Here is a 17,647-nt window from a genome sequence, read left to right as displayed (position 1 = left end):
CCCGTCCCACTGATGGGCCTGCCCAAGAGTAGTGGCGCGCTGGCCCGTCGTTGCTGGGGGGACGTGCCCATAAACCCTGGGCCAGTGGAACCCGCGCCACCCGCGTCGACCCGGCCCAAACCACGCGTACTCTCCACGGCGCACGTACCCGTCTCTCCCCTTCGCTGCCATTCCCCTCTCTCGCTCTCTCTCTCCCTCACTCGCTGGCCGTCCTTCCACGCCCGGCCCCTCCCTTCCTCGTCGCTTCCTCGGCGGAAGCAGAGCGCGACAGCGCGGGCGGCGACGACGGGCCTCCCTCCCCGTCCCCTCCCGGAACCCGCCCCGAAGGGCCCCTCCCCGCCCGTCTCCTCTCCGTCCAACCCTACCCCGACGCAGGTGCGTGCTCCAAACCCCCCCTCCCCCGATTCGCGCGCCGCGCCGTAGCCGCGATTCGGGCCTCGCACAAGCGCCGCCCGCCGCCGCCGCCGTGATTCCCTCGCTTCGCGGAAGGGCCGCCGCGTGCTTTTATTTATTGTTATTCCCGCTCGCCCTACGGATTGGATTCGTGCGCGGGCGCTAGGTGGGCAGGTGAGTCACGGGGCCGCGCTGGTGCCGCGACGCATTACTTGGCTGGGAAATGCTAGTTTTAGAGCTCGTTTTTTTTTATCCCTCTTCCCCGCGTTAGGTGGTATGCGATGTTTGCTGGGCTCGTGATCGTCGGGTGAACGCCGTTCGGGGTCTGGAAACGAAATTCATTCTAGAAACAAACAGGAAGAAATTATATGGTAGTTGTAGAGCTCAGTTTCATCCCTGGCCCGTGTTAGATGGTGTGTGATGTTCGTTTGGATTTTGAAATTTTGGATTCCAGGAGCAGGTGCCTGGGAATAGAGGAAGAAATCATGGGAGGTTTAATGCGTTGCTTTGCCGGTCCATTGGACGCGAAAGGCTATTTGGTTGTTTGATACCCATGTAGATGTGCAAGTTCAAAGGTCGCTTGGTTGTCTGTGTTAGTCTGTCCATGTGATGTTTGTTCAGGCTGGAGTCTTTAGGGATCTTCCAGTTAGGTTTGGTCAGGTTAATGTGTTTGTGACCATGTAAGCGCGCAATTTCCACGTGTGTTTGTGTTTTGACCCTGTAAGCGCGCAATTTCCATGTGTGTTTGTGTTTCGACCCTGTAAGGCTGGTGATCTCATCTTCTAAAGGAGCTGCCTCCCCTGATTTGGGCGTGCCATAGCTGTGATTCGGCTTCGCACGGGTGCCAGCGCAGCTTTGATTTCCTCCCTTTCTGTAAGGGTTGTGTGCTTTTTTCCCCGCTTGCCCCTATGGATAGCTCGATTTTATTTTTCTCTGGCTTATGTTAGATAGTATGCGATGTTTGTTTGGCAACACCGTCTGGAGTTTGAAAAAAATAAGATTCTAGAAACAGGTGCTTGGGAATCGAGGAAGAAATTATATGGTAGTTTTGGAGCTCAATTTCTTCTGTGCCCAACTTTAGATAGTAAGTAATATTTGTTCGGTCGTGATCATCGGGTGAACGTTGTTCATAGTTTGAAAATTTGGATTCCAGAAACAGGTGCTTGGGAATAGAGGAAGAAATTATGGGAGGTTTAGTGCCTTGCTTTACTGGTCCATTGGGAGCGAAAGACTATTTTGTTGTTTGATACCCTTGTAGAAGTCCAAACTTTGCTTGGTTGTCTGCGCATGTGATTATTGTTCAGGTTTGTGTCTCAAGGAACATTCAGTTTGGTTTGGTTAGGTTAACATGGTGATCTCATCTTCTACAGGAGGATCGCGGGACGAGAATATGCGAGATCCATTCGATGCCCCTGTTGATTTCATTGGCACAGATTATCGTGCCGGGAATGAGCTCACCAGGACTAATGTGGCCTCGTCTGCTAGGGACTATGGCTTGCAAAATGGTGATGCTAAACCCTTCATTCCGAACTCCGACACTCTAGTCAGGTCCTTTACTTGTGGGAAAGTTAACTGTTCTAGGTGCACTCTTAGATTGTATTCCATATTCTTAAAAATGAGGCCATGTCGTGTACTGGCAGGCATCAGCTCCAGGGCGCATCCATCCGCAGTGACTTAATTGCAGAAGATCCTAATACTCGTTTGATGGATCCTGAAACCAAGGTAACTGTGTGGGATCCTTTCTATTTACCACATCTTCCGAACATTCCAATTTCTCACCCCGATGATGTTTCTTGCAGGAGCTTTACATTAGATCACGGACACAGGAAGAAGAGATCCTGCTGCTTCGCAAACAAATTGCTGATGCATCTCTCAAGGTATGATGTTAAAAGTTATGAATCAGTTAACCATATTTGTAAGCAAAAGTGCCTTGTCCTTTTCTTTTCTTTTACCACCTCTGTGTAATCATAACTGCAGTTATTATTTTCTGTGTTCGTAGGAGCTACAGCTGCTGGGCGAAAAACATATTCTGGAGAGGAAGCTTTCGGACTTGAGAATGGTCTATATGAATGATACGATTTACATTTGCTGCACAACCAATTTGTAAAGTCTCGTGTTAATAAAAGTATATTACTATGACAGGCTGTTGACGAGAGGCAAGAAGATGCTATATCTGGTGCTTTGAAGCAACTGAACGAGAAAAAAAACCACCTTGAAGAAAATATGAGATTGGCAAATGAACTAAAAGTATGGTGCTATTGTACATTTCAAGAATGTATGCTCAAGCCTCTTTATGATATATATCCATTTTTGCCACTACTACCACCAATATGCCTAGTCATCCAGGCGGCCCTTTTTATAAAGGGTTGGGTGTTTCAAGATTGCGTGTAATTGACTATTCATCACTGTATTAAATACAGCATTATAAACATATAAACAAGGTGGCAAAATTATACAAACGTGTGTATTACTTTCTTTAGATGTTGTAGCTCCTTTACTCTTGCTGTTGCGTGATTGCATATCTTTACCTTCCATCCGACCAAATATTTTGTGATTTAGATAAATGCTGAGTGGGTCCTGATTCCCTGACCTGCATTTCAGGGAGTTGTTGAGTGACATTTATTCTATGCCACTGACTTCACAGTGGCATATGCAGCTGTAGTCCTAGTTTGCTGTATCAGGCAACTTCAGTTCATTGTTATCAACCATTTAATATGAACTAGATTATGTGGTACATGCTTTTTTATTGTGTCTAAGAATTCAGAACTTACGGTTGAAACCTTGTAGGGTGAGGAAGAAGAGCTTTACTTGTTCACTTCTTCATTGCTTGGTATGTTAGCAGAATACGATGTTTGCCCACCTCAAATATATCCTTCAACCATTACCACTGTTACAAAGGTAACTCATATTTGGTCAATTACTTCTAAATTGTTCTTGCTAGGAAGTACATACATACTTTTGTATCTGCCCAAATTAGTTTCTTTGTTACTTGGACGGTAATAATAATAATTTGGTTCATAATCATTGATTTATTTGTATGAGCTAGGGTTGTATTAGCTTTGTTTTGCTAATGCCCAACATAATGTATGATGTTTACTGGACATGGTAGGAAATATTATTGATGTCAGTGTAGACTTAATATGGATATCATATAATGGATCCACTCCTTATCAAAAGCTCGGCAATAGATTCCCCCAAACTGGCTGATAGATACCTTCACATCGTTACATAAACCTTATATTAAGTTTTATCCCTTTTATTGAGTATAATGTTATGTCAACTTGAAACACAACAGGGAAGTTAGTGTCAGCGTGCTATATTGTTTACAAAAAATATTTTCGTTACAAGGTTTGACTTTAAAGGCCTGTTTGTTGGTGAAGAATTCAGTTCTCTTATCTGTTAAGCAAACATAATCTGCATCTTGATGTGTATGTCATTTTAACTGCCATCATAATAGCTCTATGGGGCTGAAGTTTTCTTTTGCAATCTTAGTTAAGATATCTGTTATCTGTTGTACTACCATGTTTTTCTGGTTTGCTTTGTTCTTGTGCAGTTGTGCTTGATGCAGAATGCTTAGTCTAGTATTTATGATGTAGTCGTTTACCATTGTCTTTTTCAAACTCTATGCCCAGTGGCTAACATGGATATGTGATATCTTTCTTTTGACCACAATTTCCAGCGCCTGTACCAACAGATGCAATGGAAGATCAGATCGTTAAATGTAAGTGACCTCAGCTCGCTTATTCATCTTCAAGCTGGTGAAGTATTTAACTCTGAATTATTTTGACTATTTGAAGTCCCTTGTCAGCACATATGGATTGTGTGTGTGTATCAACAAGATTGCCAAAAGTTCACAAGATTGGAATTACATAAAAAATGGCGCCTTTAGTTAAGTTGGCACAAAAAAGCAGATTATAGTCAGTTGTCAGTACCACTTTCATTTGAACAAATGCTTACTGAAGTATGCTGGTTTGCTGAATAGCTTGTATATGACTCTGCATGAGTGAATGTGTAGTTGTGTCTTTAATTGCTGATCACAACAGCCTTTTTACCTTCTATGTTACTGAGACTTATTAATAGTAATTTTAGTATCTACGAATTTATTAAGGCACTCAGTTGATTGATTATACTGATCCAGGACAGTTTAGGCGATATAAGTCAACCTGGAAACATATATAATCCCAATCCTCAACAAGCAACTCCGTTGAGAAACGACACTTCCTCATCTTACAATATGGTATGATAACATGATCCCTCAATTAGCTTGTTTAACATTGTAGCTTAACATATGATTGTTTCTTATTTACAGGACGCAGACAGGAACAATTTCCCTCAGTATGCTCAAGATCCAAATGATCGACATGCTGAGCAAATATACAATGGACCCACGTTTAATCAGTATGCTTAGTTTAGATTTTGAAATTATGTTACTTACCGGCTATCCAGTCAAATATGTTATCGACATGGAAAAATGTTGACCTCTGTTTCATGCCTGGCACTGTCTTTCAGGGATATAGTACCTACTAGTCACTCTAATTATTTTGAAGAAAATCCTGGTCCTAGAGAAGCAAGATTAGATGATGACCCACAGTTCTATAGGAATGATAATCAAGAGTACTCAGCTGATGGTAAATTAATAGCTAATATTTTAACTAAAAAAGATTCTAGATCATATCCTTTGATATATTACATACTCTTAACCTAGGTGATCCATTACCTGGTATTGAGGGATTTCAAATTGTCGGCGATCCTAGGCCAGGATCTACTTTAAGAGCATGTGGTTTCCCTACAAATGGTACCACACTTTGTAATTTCCAGGTATGTTGTGTTCTGACTCTGGATTTTGATTCTTTTATCTTTGCTGTGAATTTCCAAATGCTGCAATAGAACTTCTCACTTGGGAATGTTGTTTTCAGTGGGTTCGCTGTCATGAAGATGGCACCAGGTATTCTATTGAAGGTAAACAAGGAAATTTGTCCTACAACCCATGTGATAATGTTCAGAAAAAAAGTAGCTATACTGACTAGCTCTGTATTTTCTGCAATTCAGGTGCTACGATGTATGACTATGTGGTTACCGCAGATGATGTTGGCACTCTTCTTGCTGTAGACTGCACTCCTATGGATGATAGTGGCCGCCAGGTTGTTAACAAGTATAATTCCGGGGTAATTTTGTATCGTAGACTACAAGTCCATGTGATATAGTACTCACGTCTCGAAGATACCAAACACACTATAGAACAACAGTTGTTTGCAAATGGAGGCATCAAAGACACACCTTGCGATAGAAAAAGTTTGTCCAAGGACCCACTTAGGAAGATACTATTTCTTCTCTTTTGCACTATTCTGTTGAAACTAGCAAAGTTATTGAGGGGGGATTTTTTGCAGTACATTGAAAAACTTAAGCTAAATAGTTTGTGCAACTTTAGTAAATTGTGTTTTACTAAAAAGTTGACCAAACTGACTATGGAGGGCCAGTTCTCCCTTGTATTTACTAAAATGCCGGTCTTGTGATTTGATATATTCACATTTTTTACCACTATCTTTGATTTGGACCTGATTTGCTACCCTCAAACTTTGAAGCGTTTTGTGGCTTCTCTTGTCATATATGCTTGCTAAGTTTCCCCCATCCATCGTTATAAACTAGTTTTGGTATTTTTTTACACTCTTGGTGTCCTGATGTGCTGATCTTGTTTTGTTAATTTTGTTTCACCGCTTGATGCATCAGTGTGTGTATTTGCTTACTGAACAGCTTGTAAAGCACAACCCTATCATTTAAAGTGCTATTTCTTGATTTGATATAGGCATAAGCCCGCCACCATCTGGCCTATTTACAAAATCTGTTTATCCTGTGTTTCTTGATCTTTTTTTCTAAAACTGATAGTTTGCACATGAAGTTCCATATTGGTTTTCATTTGCAGTTCTTTTTAGCTTGCAGACTACGATATTTATTATCTAGCTGATAGAAATGCAAATTGTTTCCAAATACTTGGGTCTGAAATGAAATTATGTACAGTACTGATACATTAATCTGTTATGCTGATAGTTCTGAATTTGTTTTACTCATAGTGCTTTTTTTTTGTGATCTGAGTTTGATGAATTGCTTCTCTTGATTGTAGGGTGATTTGGTGAGGGAGTTTGCTAACAATGAGAACAAGATAACTTGTGGTAAGTTTATGATGTATATATTGTTGCCATCCCTGATAGCATGTATGGTTATATTGTCATGCTGTGCTCTAATATTATCGGATCAACGTTTGCAATTGTTCTATTCTCAATTTCATATTTTAAATTTAAAAATGTCGAGACACCACTACACTAATTAGTAGTCCATTGCATCTTGTTGGTAAAGTGGAAGTTCATCTACATGAAATGCCTTTTTCCTATGTTTTATTATGTTTGATAAATCAACCCCTCAATAACATTAAATTAATTTAAATTAACCATCGACAATATTTTAGCCATTTCTGCTGTTGCGTATTTACCACGGTACATACCCTCTTCCATGGTAGGGCTGCGGTACACTGATACTAATTTTGGAATAACACTGTTACTTTAGACATAATTAAAATTCTTCGCATTTTTGTACTTGAAAACAAAAACTGAATGGTTGTAATGACGGTACATGCTTGTGGAGCAGTTTGTTAGAAAATGAGTTACAGACTTATAGCCACCTTATAGGTAGGAAACATGTATGTTTGTATCATTATTTTGCACATCTAAAAGAGCTTAAAATGGATGACAATTCTTACTTACACATACAGTAAACCAAGGTCTAAAAAGCACAAACCTGAAGACCACCAAAGTTAGTGAACTTGCATTTTCAAGTTTTGTGGTAATATAGGGTATTAGGGTTTAATTCTTTGGGTAATATAGGGTTTTGTGGTAATTTTCCATGACTTGGCACACATGATACTATCGGGTTTAGGTTTAGTTCTTTGGGTTTTCTTGAAAATGGTGAGGTGCAGTGTACATACATTTTTAAGTTTTGTGGACTATTGTTAGAATAGCTCTGCATTTGATTTACACTTCATTTTCTTAGAATTATCCAAGTTCTGTTCTATATTATGCAGATCAAGAAATGCAGAATGATATCAATATATGTATTTCAAGGGGGAGAGCCGACTTTGATGTTTTTGTCCTGGTATGTCACGAAGTATTTATTATCCATCAATCTGCCTGAAGTAAAGTTCGATACCCTATGAAGTTGACATAAAATTCACCTGGAAGGCTTCTTGATGATGCCATCAATCATATTTTACAAGTTATTATGCGTTGTTATTGATGTAGCTTAAACTTGTGACCCTCCATATACAACTGGGAATATTGCCACAGATTAATGGTGCTTCCTGAAAGAAATGATGCTTAATCCTACCTTTTTACGCCGTCTACGGAGAGACAAGATGAGAGAGAGCTTACAATATTCTGCTGTTACATTTTGTGTTTGATAAACTACAGAGTTAGCACTTTAAAGTTGAAAAAATGTCCGGCATCTTTTTTTTTTATTAGAAGCATAGACTTAAAACAGTTCCTTGATTTGATTAAGGGTATTCTGTACAATGGAAGGGTCAGGAGTAGGGCTGGCAAAAAAGTTTTTTCATGTGGTTTGTTCAAAACTGACACCATTAAGCTCAGAACATCCTCGGCTTGTTAGCTCGTTAACGATGTATCTAGTTTACGAATACGGTTATTCTCAAAATCGACTCATTAGTTCAATAGGAAAATTGCTCCTAAACTACAAGTCAAGGCTTAGATCTGCGTTCCTTTCACAGCAGGGGTATTCTCCTGAAGAATGGGAACATGCCACGTTGGTCCTTAGACGAACTGGATATCAAATAAACTTCAGTCATAAGGATGAAGTTGTAATTGATGAGAAATATTCATCAAATCTACAGGTACAATGTCTGACAGGCACATTTATCCACTCAGTATTTATGGTTGCCCCTGAGAGATATAATTTGGATTTTCTATATATTTTTTCTTCGCAGACGAAAATTCCCAATGGACGGACTACTCAGTTTGTTTTAGTAAGTTCTGGGGGCGTAAATCTACCATTTAATACACAGGGAATAACCGAGCCAAATAGTGAGGACAATGATGTTAGGTGCCAACTGTTACCTTACTTTCTCAACATCTAACCTTTTGTTTAATGTTTCTTTTCACAAACGGTGCAAATTCGTAGAGCTGACTATCTGACTAAGTGATACTTGTGCAGGCTACGTGATCTAATCGTATTGGTCATGCGAACTTTCCAGAATAAGGTATCTCTTGTGTAGGGTATTTTGACTTTCTGTTTGCGATGCATGGTTCCTTTAACTTTTGTCCCTTTTTTGTGACCAACTGAAACTGAATTCAATGCAGGCATTAGATGCTAAAAGGAAAGGCAAGGCTTAGACGCGTTGGACAAGAGATTCCGGTCTAGAAGAGTTCTTCTCATTGGTTTGTGCAGTGTTCAACATTTTTTTTGCCATAAGGTGGAAGGTGTTCTTGATTATACACCATGCATTCAAAGATTTGTGTAGAGGCGTGAAGCAACAGAAAAAGGCTGGGTGGTCCTCCTAGGTTATCTTGTGTATAATACTGTAATTTTTTGTAGCATCTTGTTTTGTTCCCTCCAATTATTTCTTCTTAACAATTTTTCTCTCTCTCTTTACTGCCCCCCCCTCTAGGTTATTAATTAGACCCGGGACTGCACTTGCTGGCAAAACTTGAGCAAGCCGATTAATGTAATCAACTTCTGAGTTATTCGATAGCGGATATAGTTTGTTAGTAGGGCTGCTGGTACCGTCTGTGTTGCTACTCCTATGATGATGTGTGCATTGTTGCTGCTATTAAACTCCTAATGTGTTTCCAAGAGCCAAAGTACCTTGCACTTATTTGAAGAAACATAGACCTGCTTACTCCCAATGTATATATGTGAAGTATCCCTTCGTTCCCAAATATAAGTCTTTTTAGAGATTTTGATATTCCGCTATGGACAACATAGGGAGCAAAATATGGACAACATAGAATGGTTATGCTATTGCAGATCTCGATTAAATATGTAGTCCCTGAGCCTTCATGCCCCCCTCCGGTGGCCGTGGGAGTTTTCTACCGTTGTCCCTGGTGACGCCGGCGGACCACACTCATCGATTGGGGGCTCCAGCTCCTGCTAATCAAACCTGTGGTGGATGACGAAATCGATGAGGATGAAACCACGAACGTTGCTGTGGCCATGAGAGCTAGCCTCCTAGGCCAACTACGCCTTGTGCCTTGCCAATGTCCAGTTCACACCCAACTCGATCGCCAGCTACTAGCTGGCGAGTAAGGGCATGTACAATGGGGGCATCACCCTGCTACTGCCTCAGTTTTAAACTAATCAAAAAGTAATGAAGCCACTGTTCTGAGAAAATTCTGGCCAACCGAAGCCGCATTTTGTATCAGACCCACCGTCCTTCACATGCATGATACTTCCTCTAACATACTCTAGAATATAGATTTCATTCATTTTGCTTTGTATGTAGTCATCTACTGAAATCTTATATTTAGGAACGGAGGGAGTATAAGTCCTTTTAGAGGTTGCTCTGTGGGGCATCAGGTTGAGGCTACCCGGTGTACATGCCCTAACAAGTACTGTACTAACAAAAAAGGACAAAGGAACAAATCATTATGAAGTTAATCCAGAATAACATCCACCATTCAGAAATGGTCCACCAAAGGGGATCGACCACCCTACCTCACCAAGAGCGAACGAACCAACCAAGCCGTTGAGTACGTTCAACTACCAAAACAACCCAAACAACGGCATATCTTTATTTAGATGACGTCTTAGCCCAATCCCCTCTCCTTTTGCTTGTAGCAGGCAATCAAACGAAGATGGTTCTTTCAGTAAAGAACCGTCTTCTGTCCTACTCCTATATGTTGCCTTTTGAAGTCATTGTTGTTTCTTTTTTCCTTTTGCGGGGGAAGCCACTGTTGAACACTTATAATAAACTAATTAATCCATCCTGGTATTATTTCCCAACGGTGCCACCAAACTGCCACCAAAGCTGCTGCTACCAACAAACACCACTTCGTTGAACCTCCAAAACCACCACCACACTCCCACACTCATGCACGTACGTACTAATCCACGGCCAACAACAGCTACAGCTAGCTTAGCTCACCGCCGTCCGACCAAATCATACGTTCACGCTGGAAATGCACGCCGGCAGCCTCCTCCCTCTCCTCCTGCTTCTCTCCGCCGCCAACCGCTCGCTGGGCCGCGCCGGCATCTTCGGGGCGGCGCCGCCGCCGTCCAGCCCCGGCGACGAGAAGTGCAGCCGGACGTGCGAGTCCGCGTACTGCATGGGCACCATAGGTACGTACGTCCGTCCGTCCGTGCCTGCCCTGCCGCCGATTGACCGCCATTTATTTACCTCTCTCGCTCACGCCAGAGGCCCCGCTGATGCGGTACGGCAAGTACTGCGGCGTGTCCTACACGGGGTGCCCCGGCGAGCCCCCCTGCGACGCCCTCGACGCCTGCTGCATGCTCCACGACGCCTGCATCCAGGCCACCGACGACTACCTCAACATGTGGTGCAACCAGAGCCTGCTCGACTGCGTGGCCGCCGTGAGGACGGCGGCCGGCGGCGACGTGGAGGCCGCCGTGCTGACGACGTTCGACGGGAACCGGTGCAACGCCACGGACGTCGCCGACGAGATCACGTCCATCCTCGAGGCCGCCGTGTACGCCGGGAGCATCCTGCGCACAGCGCCGGCGCCGGGGCCGGCGCCGTAGCTCGCTCGCTACCGTTGATGCGCGTTTGACATGGAGTTTCTGAGGATGCGTTTAATGGTGGACCGGTGTCGACAGGGGTGGATTATTGGTTGAAGAGATTTTTGTGTGCTTCTCACTACTCTGGAGTCTGGATTCCCTCTGATTTTTAATCTTTTTGACGAGTAATAATGCTAGCGCAACGGACAAATTTTACAGGGCCACTGCTACAAATCATCCGACAGATTTTCTAAAAAATCAGTCGCGACATACGCCGTTTGATTCATCCTCACACAATCATTGGATTCGGTCAACGACATAAACAACCATGTTGACGTGCGAAGCTGTCCATCCCGGCTTCAGCATCTCAGCAACGCTCCACCAACGAGCGCCGTCCGGCGAGGCCGTGCTCCACCGCAGCACCTGGAAGGGCGCCGCATACTTCATTGCAGCCCCTCGCTGTACGGTGGTGCTCCATCGCAACACCAGCTGCCGTTGCATCTCCCGTCGTAGCATATGTTGGCCACTGGCGAGTGCAGGACCGCCACCGGCACGGTTGTATGCTTCAGTGCAGTGCCGCACCGCCTGGTGGTGTGTTTCCCTTCCCCGGCAACGGCGTCAGAAAAGAGTTGTTGACGTGCAACTATTCCTGACATGATACCTCCACGGCAACGTCGTCAGAAAAGAGTTGCTCCAAGTTGCTCAACAATTATCAATTGTCTTGCAATGACCCACCAGCGTATGGGATCGCGGCAGTTTTCGAGGGTGAAGTATTCAACCCAAATTTGTTGGTTCGACACGATGGGAGTGAAAGGATATTCTCGAGTATTAACAGTTGAGTCGTCAACTCAACCACACCTGAAAGATTAGTATCTGCAAGCAGGAGATAAGCAGCAAAAGTAGTATGATAGCAACGGTGTCAGAAACGATCTGTTGACAAGGCAGACTATTCCTAACTGTTGTATCAATGGCGTCAGAAAAGTATTGTAACAGGTAGTATCAGAGTAACGAGTAACAGCAGTGGCAAGGAACAACAATAGTGACAGCAGTAGCAAGTAACAGCAGTAGCAACAGCAGTGGCATCAGCAACAGGACAAGGCAACTAACACTAGCAGCAAGTAACAGTAGTAACAACAGCAGAGCAAAGCAAGTAACGATAGCAGCAGCAGCAGAGCAAAGCAAGTAACAACAGCAGTGGGACAAACTCGTAGGCAATGGATCGTTGAGTTGTTGGATGACATTCATCATGCAACAGTTAAAACACGGAGAGATATGTGGCTAGCTCATGTTCGTCAATGTGATGTAGACATGCATTCCGTGTGTATCATACGTGCTTAGGAAAAAAGAACTTGCATGACATCTATTGTCCACCTCTCCCATGACAGGGGTCCAAATGGATACTAGGGGATATTAAGGTTCTCCTTTTAATAAAGAACCGGACCAACGCATTAGCACTTGGTGAACACATGAACTCCTCAAACTATGGTCATCACCGGGAGTGGTTCCGGTTATTGTCACTCCGGGGTTGCCGGATCATAACACATAGTAGGTAACTACAACTTGCAAGATCGGATCTAAAACACACATATATTGGTGATAACATAATAATTTCAGATCTGGAATCATGGCACTCGGGACCTAGTGACAAGCATTAGGCATGGCAAAGGAGTAGCAACATCAATCTCAGAACATAGTGGATACTAGGGATCAATCCCCGTCAAAACTAACTCGATTACATGATAGATCTCATCCTACTCATCACCGCCCAGCGAGCCTACGAATAGATTACTCACGAACGATGAAGAGCTTCATGGAATTGGAGAGGGAAGAAGGTTGATGATGACGATGGCGACGATCTCCTTGATCCAGAGTCTAAAACGGACTCCAGATCTGCCCTCCAGGGCAAGAACGGGATGTGGCGGCGCCTCTGGATCGTGAAACACGATGAAATCTTCTCTCCTGATTTTTTTCGGGACGAAAGGGAATATATAGAGCTGAGTTTGGAGGCGGCGGAGTCACGTGGGCCCCACAAGCCCTGACGGCGCGGCCTGAGGGGTGGCCGCGGCCATAGGGCTTGTGGCCCACTCGCTCACCCCCTCCGGTGGATCTTTGCGCAGGTATTTTTCATATTTTCCAAAAAAATATCCGTAAATTTTCAGGACGTTCCGAGAACTTCATTTCTGCACAAAAACAACACCATGACAATTTTGCTGAAAACAACGTTAGTCCGGGTTAGTTCCATTCAAATCATGCAAGTTAGAGTCCAAAACAAGGGCAAAAGAGTTTGGAAAAGTAGATACAATGGAGACGTATCAACTCCCAAGCTTAAAACCTTGCTTGTCCTCAAGCAATTCAGTTGACAAACTGAAAGAGAAAGAAAGACTTTGACAAACTCTGTTTGATCTTGTTGTTGTAACTATGTCTAACTCATAACGAGAATTTCAGCAAGATCACAAGTTAACCACATAAGCAAGTGACACATAGGTCTCACGGTAAACTAATATCAATGACATAATCAGCTAGCGAGCAAGTAATAATGAGTTTCAGATACCAACAATTCAATCAAAACAAGCATGAAGCAATATGAATAGGTGGTATCTCGCTAGCTCTTTCTGAGACCGCAAAACATAAATGCAGAGCACTTTCAAAGATCAAGGGCTGACTAAACATTGTAATTCATAGCAACGAAGATCCAATCATAGTCATACTCAATATCAATCAAAAGCAAAGCATAAAAATGACAGAGGTGCTCTCTAATTAGTGCTTTTATAAGAGGAGGATGACACAACAGGAAAATAAATAAACAGACCCTTCGCAGAGGGAAGCGTTGATTTACAGACGTGCCAGAGCTCAAGCTTTGAAAACGGAGATAATAATTTTGGGTGGCATGCTTTCATTGTCAACGCAATGACCAAGAGTTCTCAATATCTTCCATGCTACTCATGCTATAGGCGGTTCCCAAACAGAAAAGTAAAGTTTTAACTCCCCCACCACCAATCAATCACACTCCACGGCTAGCCGAATCCTCGGGTACCGTCCATACTAACATCAATCCTGGGGGAGTCTTGTTTTACAGTTATGTTTTGATTTAAGCGTGGAACTGGGCATTCCAATTACCGGCCCCTTTCTCGTGAATGACAGTGAATAAACACATGTCGAGGATAACACGCCCAACATGGAAGATACCAATAGCCTCCTGTCACCACATGAGCGGTTCGGGCATGCAAAACAGATTATTTCTTGAAGGTTTAGAGAATGGCACATGCAAATTTACTTGGAACGACAGGTAGATACCACAAATAGGTAGGTATGGTGGACTCTCAAGGCACAACTTTGGGTTTATGGAGGTGGATGCACAAACAATATTCCCTCTTAGTACAAGTGAAGGCTAGCAAAAGACTGGGAAGCGACCAACTAGAGAGCGGCAACAGTCATCAAGATGCAATGAGTTTGACTAACATTGAGTGCAAGCATGAGGAGGATATAAATCACCATGAACACGAACATCATAGAGGGTATATTGGTTTTGTTTCAACTACATGCATGAACATGCGCCAAGTCAAGCCACTTGAATCATTCAAAGGAGAATACCATCCTATCATACTACATCATAGTCATCTAAAAATCTATGTTGGCATTCAAGACAAACCATTATAAGCTCTAGCTAATTAAGCATGGCATCAGAAACTATGATCTCTAAGTTGTCATTGCAAACATGGTTCCCTCTCAACAAAGCTGAATCTGGGATGACAAGCTAGTCATATTTACAAAAACAAAATAGATAGAGTTCAGACCATCTTTTCCAGTCTCCTCAGTCACGTCATCATATATCATCATTATTGCCTTTCACTTGCACGATCGAACGATGTGAACAATAATAAGAGTGCTCGTGCATCGGACTAAAGCTGGAATCTGCAGGCAAACACAAAGGAGAAGACAAAGTAATATGGCTCTTTGAAAGCTAAACAGGTATGCACGCAAGAGCCACTAAACATTGTAACCAATATCTTCTACCTTGACCCAAAGAAAAAGAAAACTATTTACACGGGAAAGCTCCCAACAAGCAAAAAAAGAAAGGAAAATCTTTTTGGGTTTTCTCAAAAGGACACAAAACAAGAAAACAAGAAAACGAAAATAAACTAGCATGGATAATACAGTGGCAAAGTGTAAACACCGACTAACAAAGTGAAAGCATAAGCATAAATGTAAAGTTGGTGCAAACACGTACTCCCCCAAGCTTAGGCTTTTGGCCTAACTTGGTCTACTCCCAAGGAGGGAAATAACCAGCTCTGGGATACTCCGGAGTGGACTCTGGATGCCACTGTTGTGTGAGCTCCTCTGGCTCCCACTGATAAACTGGCATCTGGTACTCGACTGGCGGCTCGGGCACGGGCACTTGTGGTTGGGCCAAGCCCCAATACGCGTAGATGTCCGAGGGCATAATAATGTACCTGCCTGCATAAAGGTTGAACAAATAAGGAGCATGCAAAGTAATAGTTTCTCGAGTACCCTGACTAAACACCAGGTTATAAATCATCTGTCTACTAGCATCTCTATCCGGAAAATCATGGCGAACCATGCTGTCATAATCCAGATATTTCTCAGGAAGAAGCATTTCTTCTTCCTCGCGAAGTCTAATAGGTATCTCAAAGTGTCTAGCAAGACGAGTAGCATAGATACCTCCATAGACGACACCTTTGGAACGGTTTGTGTTCAACCGCTGAGCTACTATAGCACCTAGGCTATAAGTCTTATTGTTATAAAGGCCTTCGCGCAAAACCGCAAGGTCTGGAGAGCTAAGTGATCCAGCCTCCCCACGGCCAATCAAACATTTTCCCACAAATAATGAGAAGTACCGAAGCACAGGAAAATGTATTCTAACAATTCTAGCGCGAGACACTCCTCTCTCCTCTCCAACAACAATAGTACCTATGAAATCCTCCAAGTCCCGTGGACGAGGATCTTGAATATCCCCAACATAAGGTAATTTGCATACATTGCAAAAATCCTGTAGTGTCATGCACTGGGGGATATCGTATAACATGAACTCAACCATAGGAGGATTCTTCCTCGGATAAAAGTTGAAGCTTTGAACGAAAATATTGGTGAGGAGGAGGTATTGTGGGCACTTATCTTCAACGAACGCGGTAAGACCTGCGTTCTCCACCAAGTAATAAAAGTCTTCATAAAGCCCAGCGGCGCACAAAAATTCATCACTTGGCCACTCACACGCTCGAACTTCTATGACTCGAGGAACCACGTACCTGGGGTGGTTCTTCTCATCCTCCTTGGGGTTACGGCTTGAAGAGCCTCTAAAGAACCTCCTCATCTTTTCCTTTTTCTAGCTCTGAAAAATTCTGAATTTTTTAGAGACTTCGAAAGAAAAGTGAGTAAGGATTAACCCAACTCGTAGCAACTACTCCTACTAGTGACTAGAGACCTTATCACGCGTTAAAACTACTTGGGACCAGCTAAAATCAACATTTCAAGCTCAAGAACAGGGTCACCAAGGTAGCAAGAATACGCGAAGGATAAAGCACTAGAGTAGAAACTAATTGGACCAATGGAGGAGTCACTTACCCAGGAGTAATTTCCCCAAAACAGCTCGGAGAATGGTGCTTTGAGCAAGGAGATCGAAAATCACAACCAAATGAGCAAGAACACGGGTTTGAGCTGCGAAACGATTTTTTCTGGAGGTAGAAGAAGAGGATGGGAGCTGGAATGAGTGGAGGGGGTCCCTGTGGGCCCCACAAGATTGGTGGCCGCGGCTACAGGGCTTGTGGCCCACTGGTGTGTCCCCTAGGCCACCTCTCAGTCCCAGTATTTTTCAAAAAATCCAGAAAAAATCATATTTGATTTTCAGGACCATCGGAGAACTTTTATTTTCAAGGTACTTTTCTCCGGGACGCTAAAACAGAAAACAGGAAAAACTAAATAAAATCTATCATTTTTCTTCTAAGCAACAGAAAGTGAAAGCTTAAAACAGAGGTATGTGACTCTTTGATTCATCCATTTCATGGTCATCGAAAGAAATCCGTCAATGGGGTTGATCAAATCCTCATGACAAAACTTTTTCAAATCGCAAAAGGAAACGAAGAATTGTCGAATAGCCACTAAGTCACCTCAATGGGGATATGAATCTCCCCAACAAGCAAATCATACTTCATCTTGACACGAGGAATAAGGCATTCAAATCTCCCAATAAGAATCGATGAAGTTTTTTTGATAGCATTGATGCAATGTACTTGATATCATTTCTTCGGAAAGTGCACTATATGCTCATTACCGTTGACATGGAAAGTGACATTGCCTTTGTTGCAATCTATAACAGCCCTTGCAGTGTTTAAAAAGGGTCTTCCGAGGATGACAGCCATGGCATCGTCCTCGGGAATATCCAAGATAACAAAGTCTGTTAAGATAGTGGTGTTAGCAACCACAACACGCACATCCTCGCAAATGCCGACACGGAAAGCAGTTGATTTGTCGGCCATTTGCAGAGAGATTTCAGTGGGTGTCAACT

At 43.0% G+C, this 17,647-nt stretch overlaps 2 protein-coding genes across 5 annotated transcripts; both read left to right on the top strand.

The window, feature by feature from the left end:
* The first annotated feature begins 168 nt into the window (after positions 1-168).
* LOC123410428 lies at positions 169-9,228 on the top strand. 4 transcript variants are annotated; one of them, XM_045103371.1, is made up of 20 exons: positions 169-375; positions 1,764-1,941; positions 2,034-2,115; positions 2,193-2,270; positions 2,393-2,452; positions 2,536-2,640; positions 3,181-3,291; positions 4,073-4,114; positions 4,532-4,630; positions 4,703-4,791; positions 4,903-5,021; positions 5,099-5,211; positions 5,310-5,352; positions 5,443-5,534; positions 6,512-6,560; positions 7,466-7,536; positions 8,165-8,287; positions 8,381-8,496; positions 8,608-8,653; positions 8,754-9,228. In XM_045103371.1, exons 2-20 carry the CDS (start codon positions 1,784-1,786, stop codon positions 8,784-8,786), a joined length of 1,629 nt encoding a protein of 542 aa, XP_044959306.1. In that variant the 5' UTR covers positions 169-375; positions 1,764-1,783; the 3' UTR covers positions 8,787-9,228. The 4 variants fall into 4 exon arrangements, with proteins under 4 accessions (XP_044959306.1, XP_044959308.1, XP_044959307.1 ...); XM_045103373.1 differs by having other exon boundaries at positions 183-375; positions 8,168-8,287; XM_045103372.1 differs by having other exon boundaries at positions 373-567.
* A 1,211-nt stretch (positions 9,229-10,439) lies between these two features.
* LOC123410427 (probable phospholipase A2 homolog 2) lies at positions 10,440-11,671 on the top strand. Its single transcript, XM_045103369.1, has 2 exons — positions 10,440-10,731; positions 10,808-11,671. Exons 1-2 carry the CDS (start codon positions 10,572-10,574, stop codon positions 11,149-11,151), a joined length of 504 nt encoding a protein of 167 aa, XP_044959304.1. The 5' UTR covers positions 10,440-10,571; the 3' UTR covers positions 11,152-11,671.
* Positions 11,672-17,647: the final 5,976 nt, after the last annotated feature.

Source organism: Hordeum vulgare, chromosome 7H, assembly GCF_904849725.1.
Source record: "Hordeum vulgare subsp. vulgare chromosome 7H, MorexV3_pseudomolecules_assembly, whole genome shotgun sequence".
Taxonomy (NCBI): Eukaryota; Viridiplantae; Streptophyta; class Magnoliopsida; order Poales; family Poaceae; genus Hordeum; species Hordeum vulgare.
This window is presented reverse-complemented; position numbering and strand designations above follow the sequence as displayed.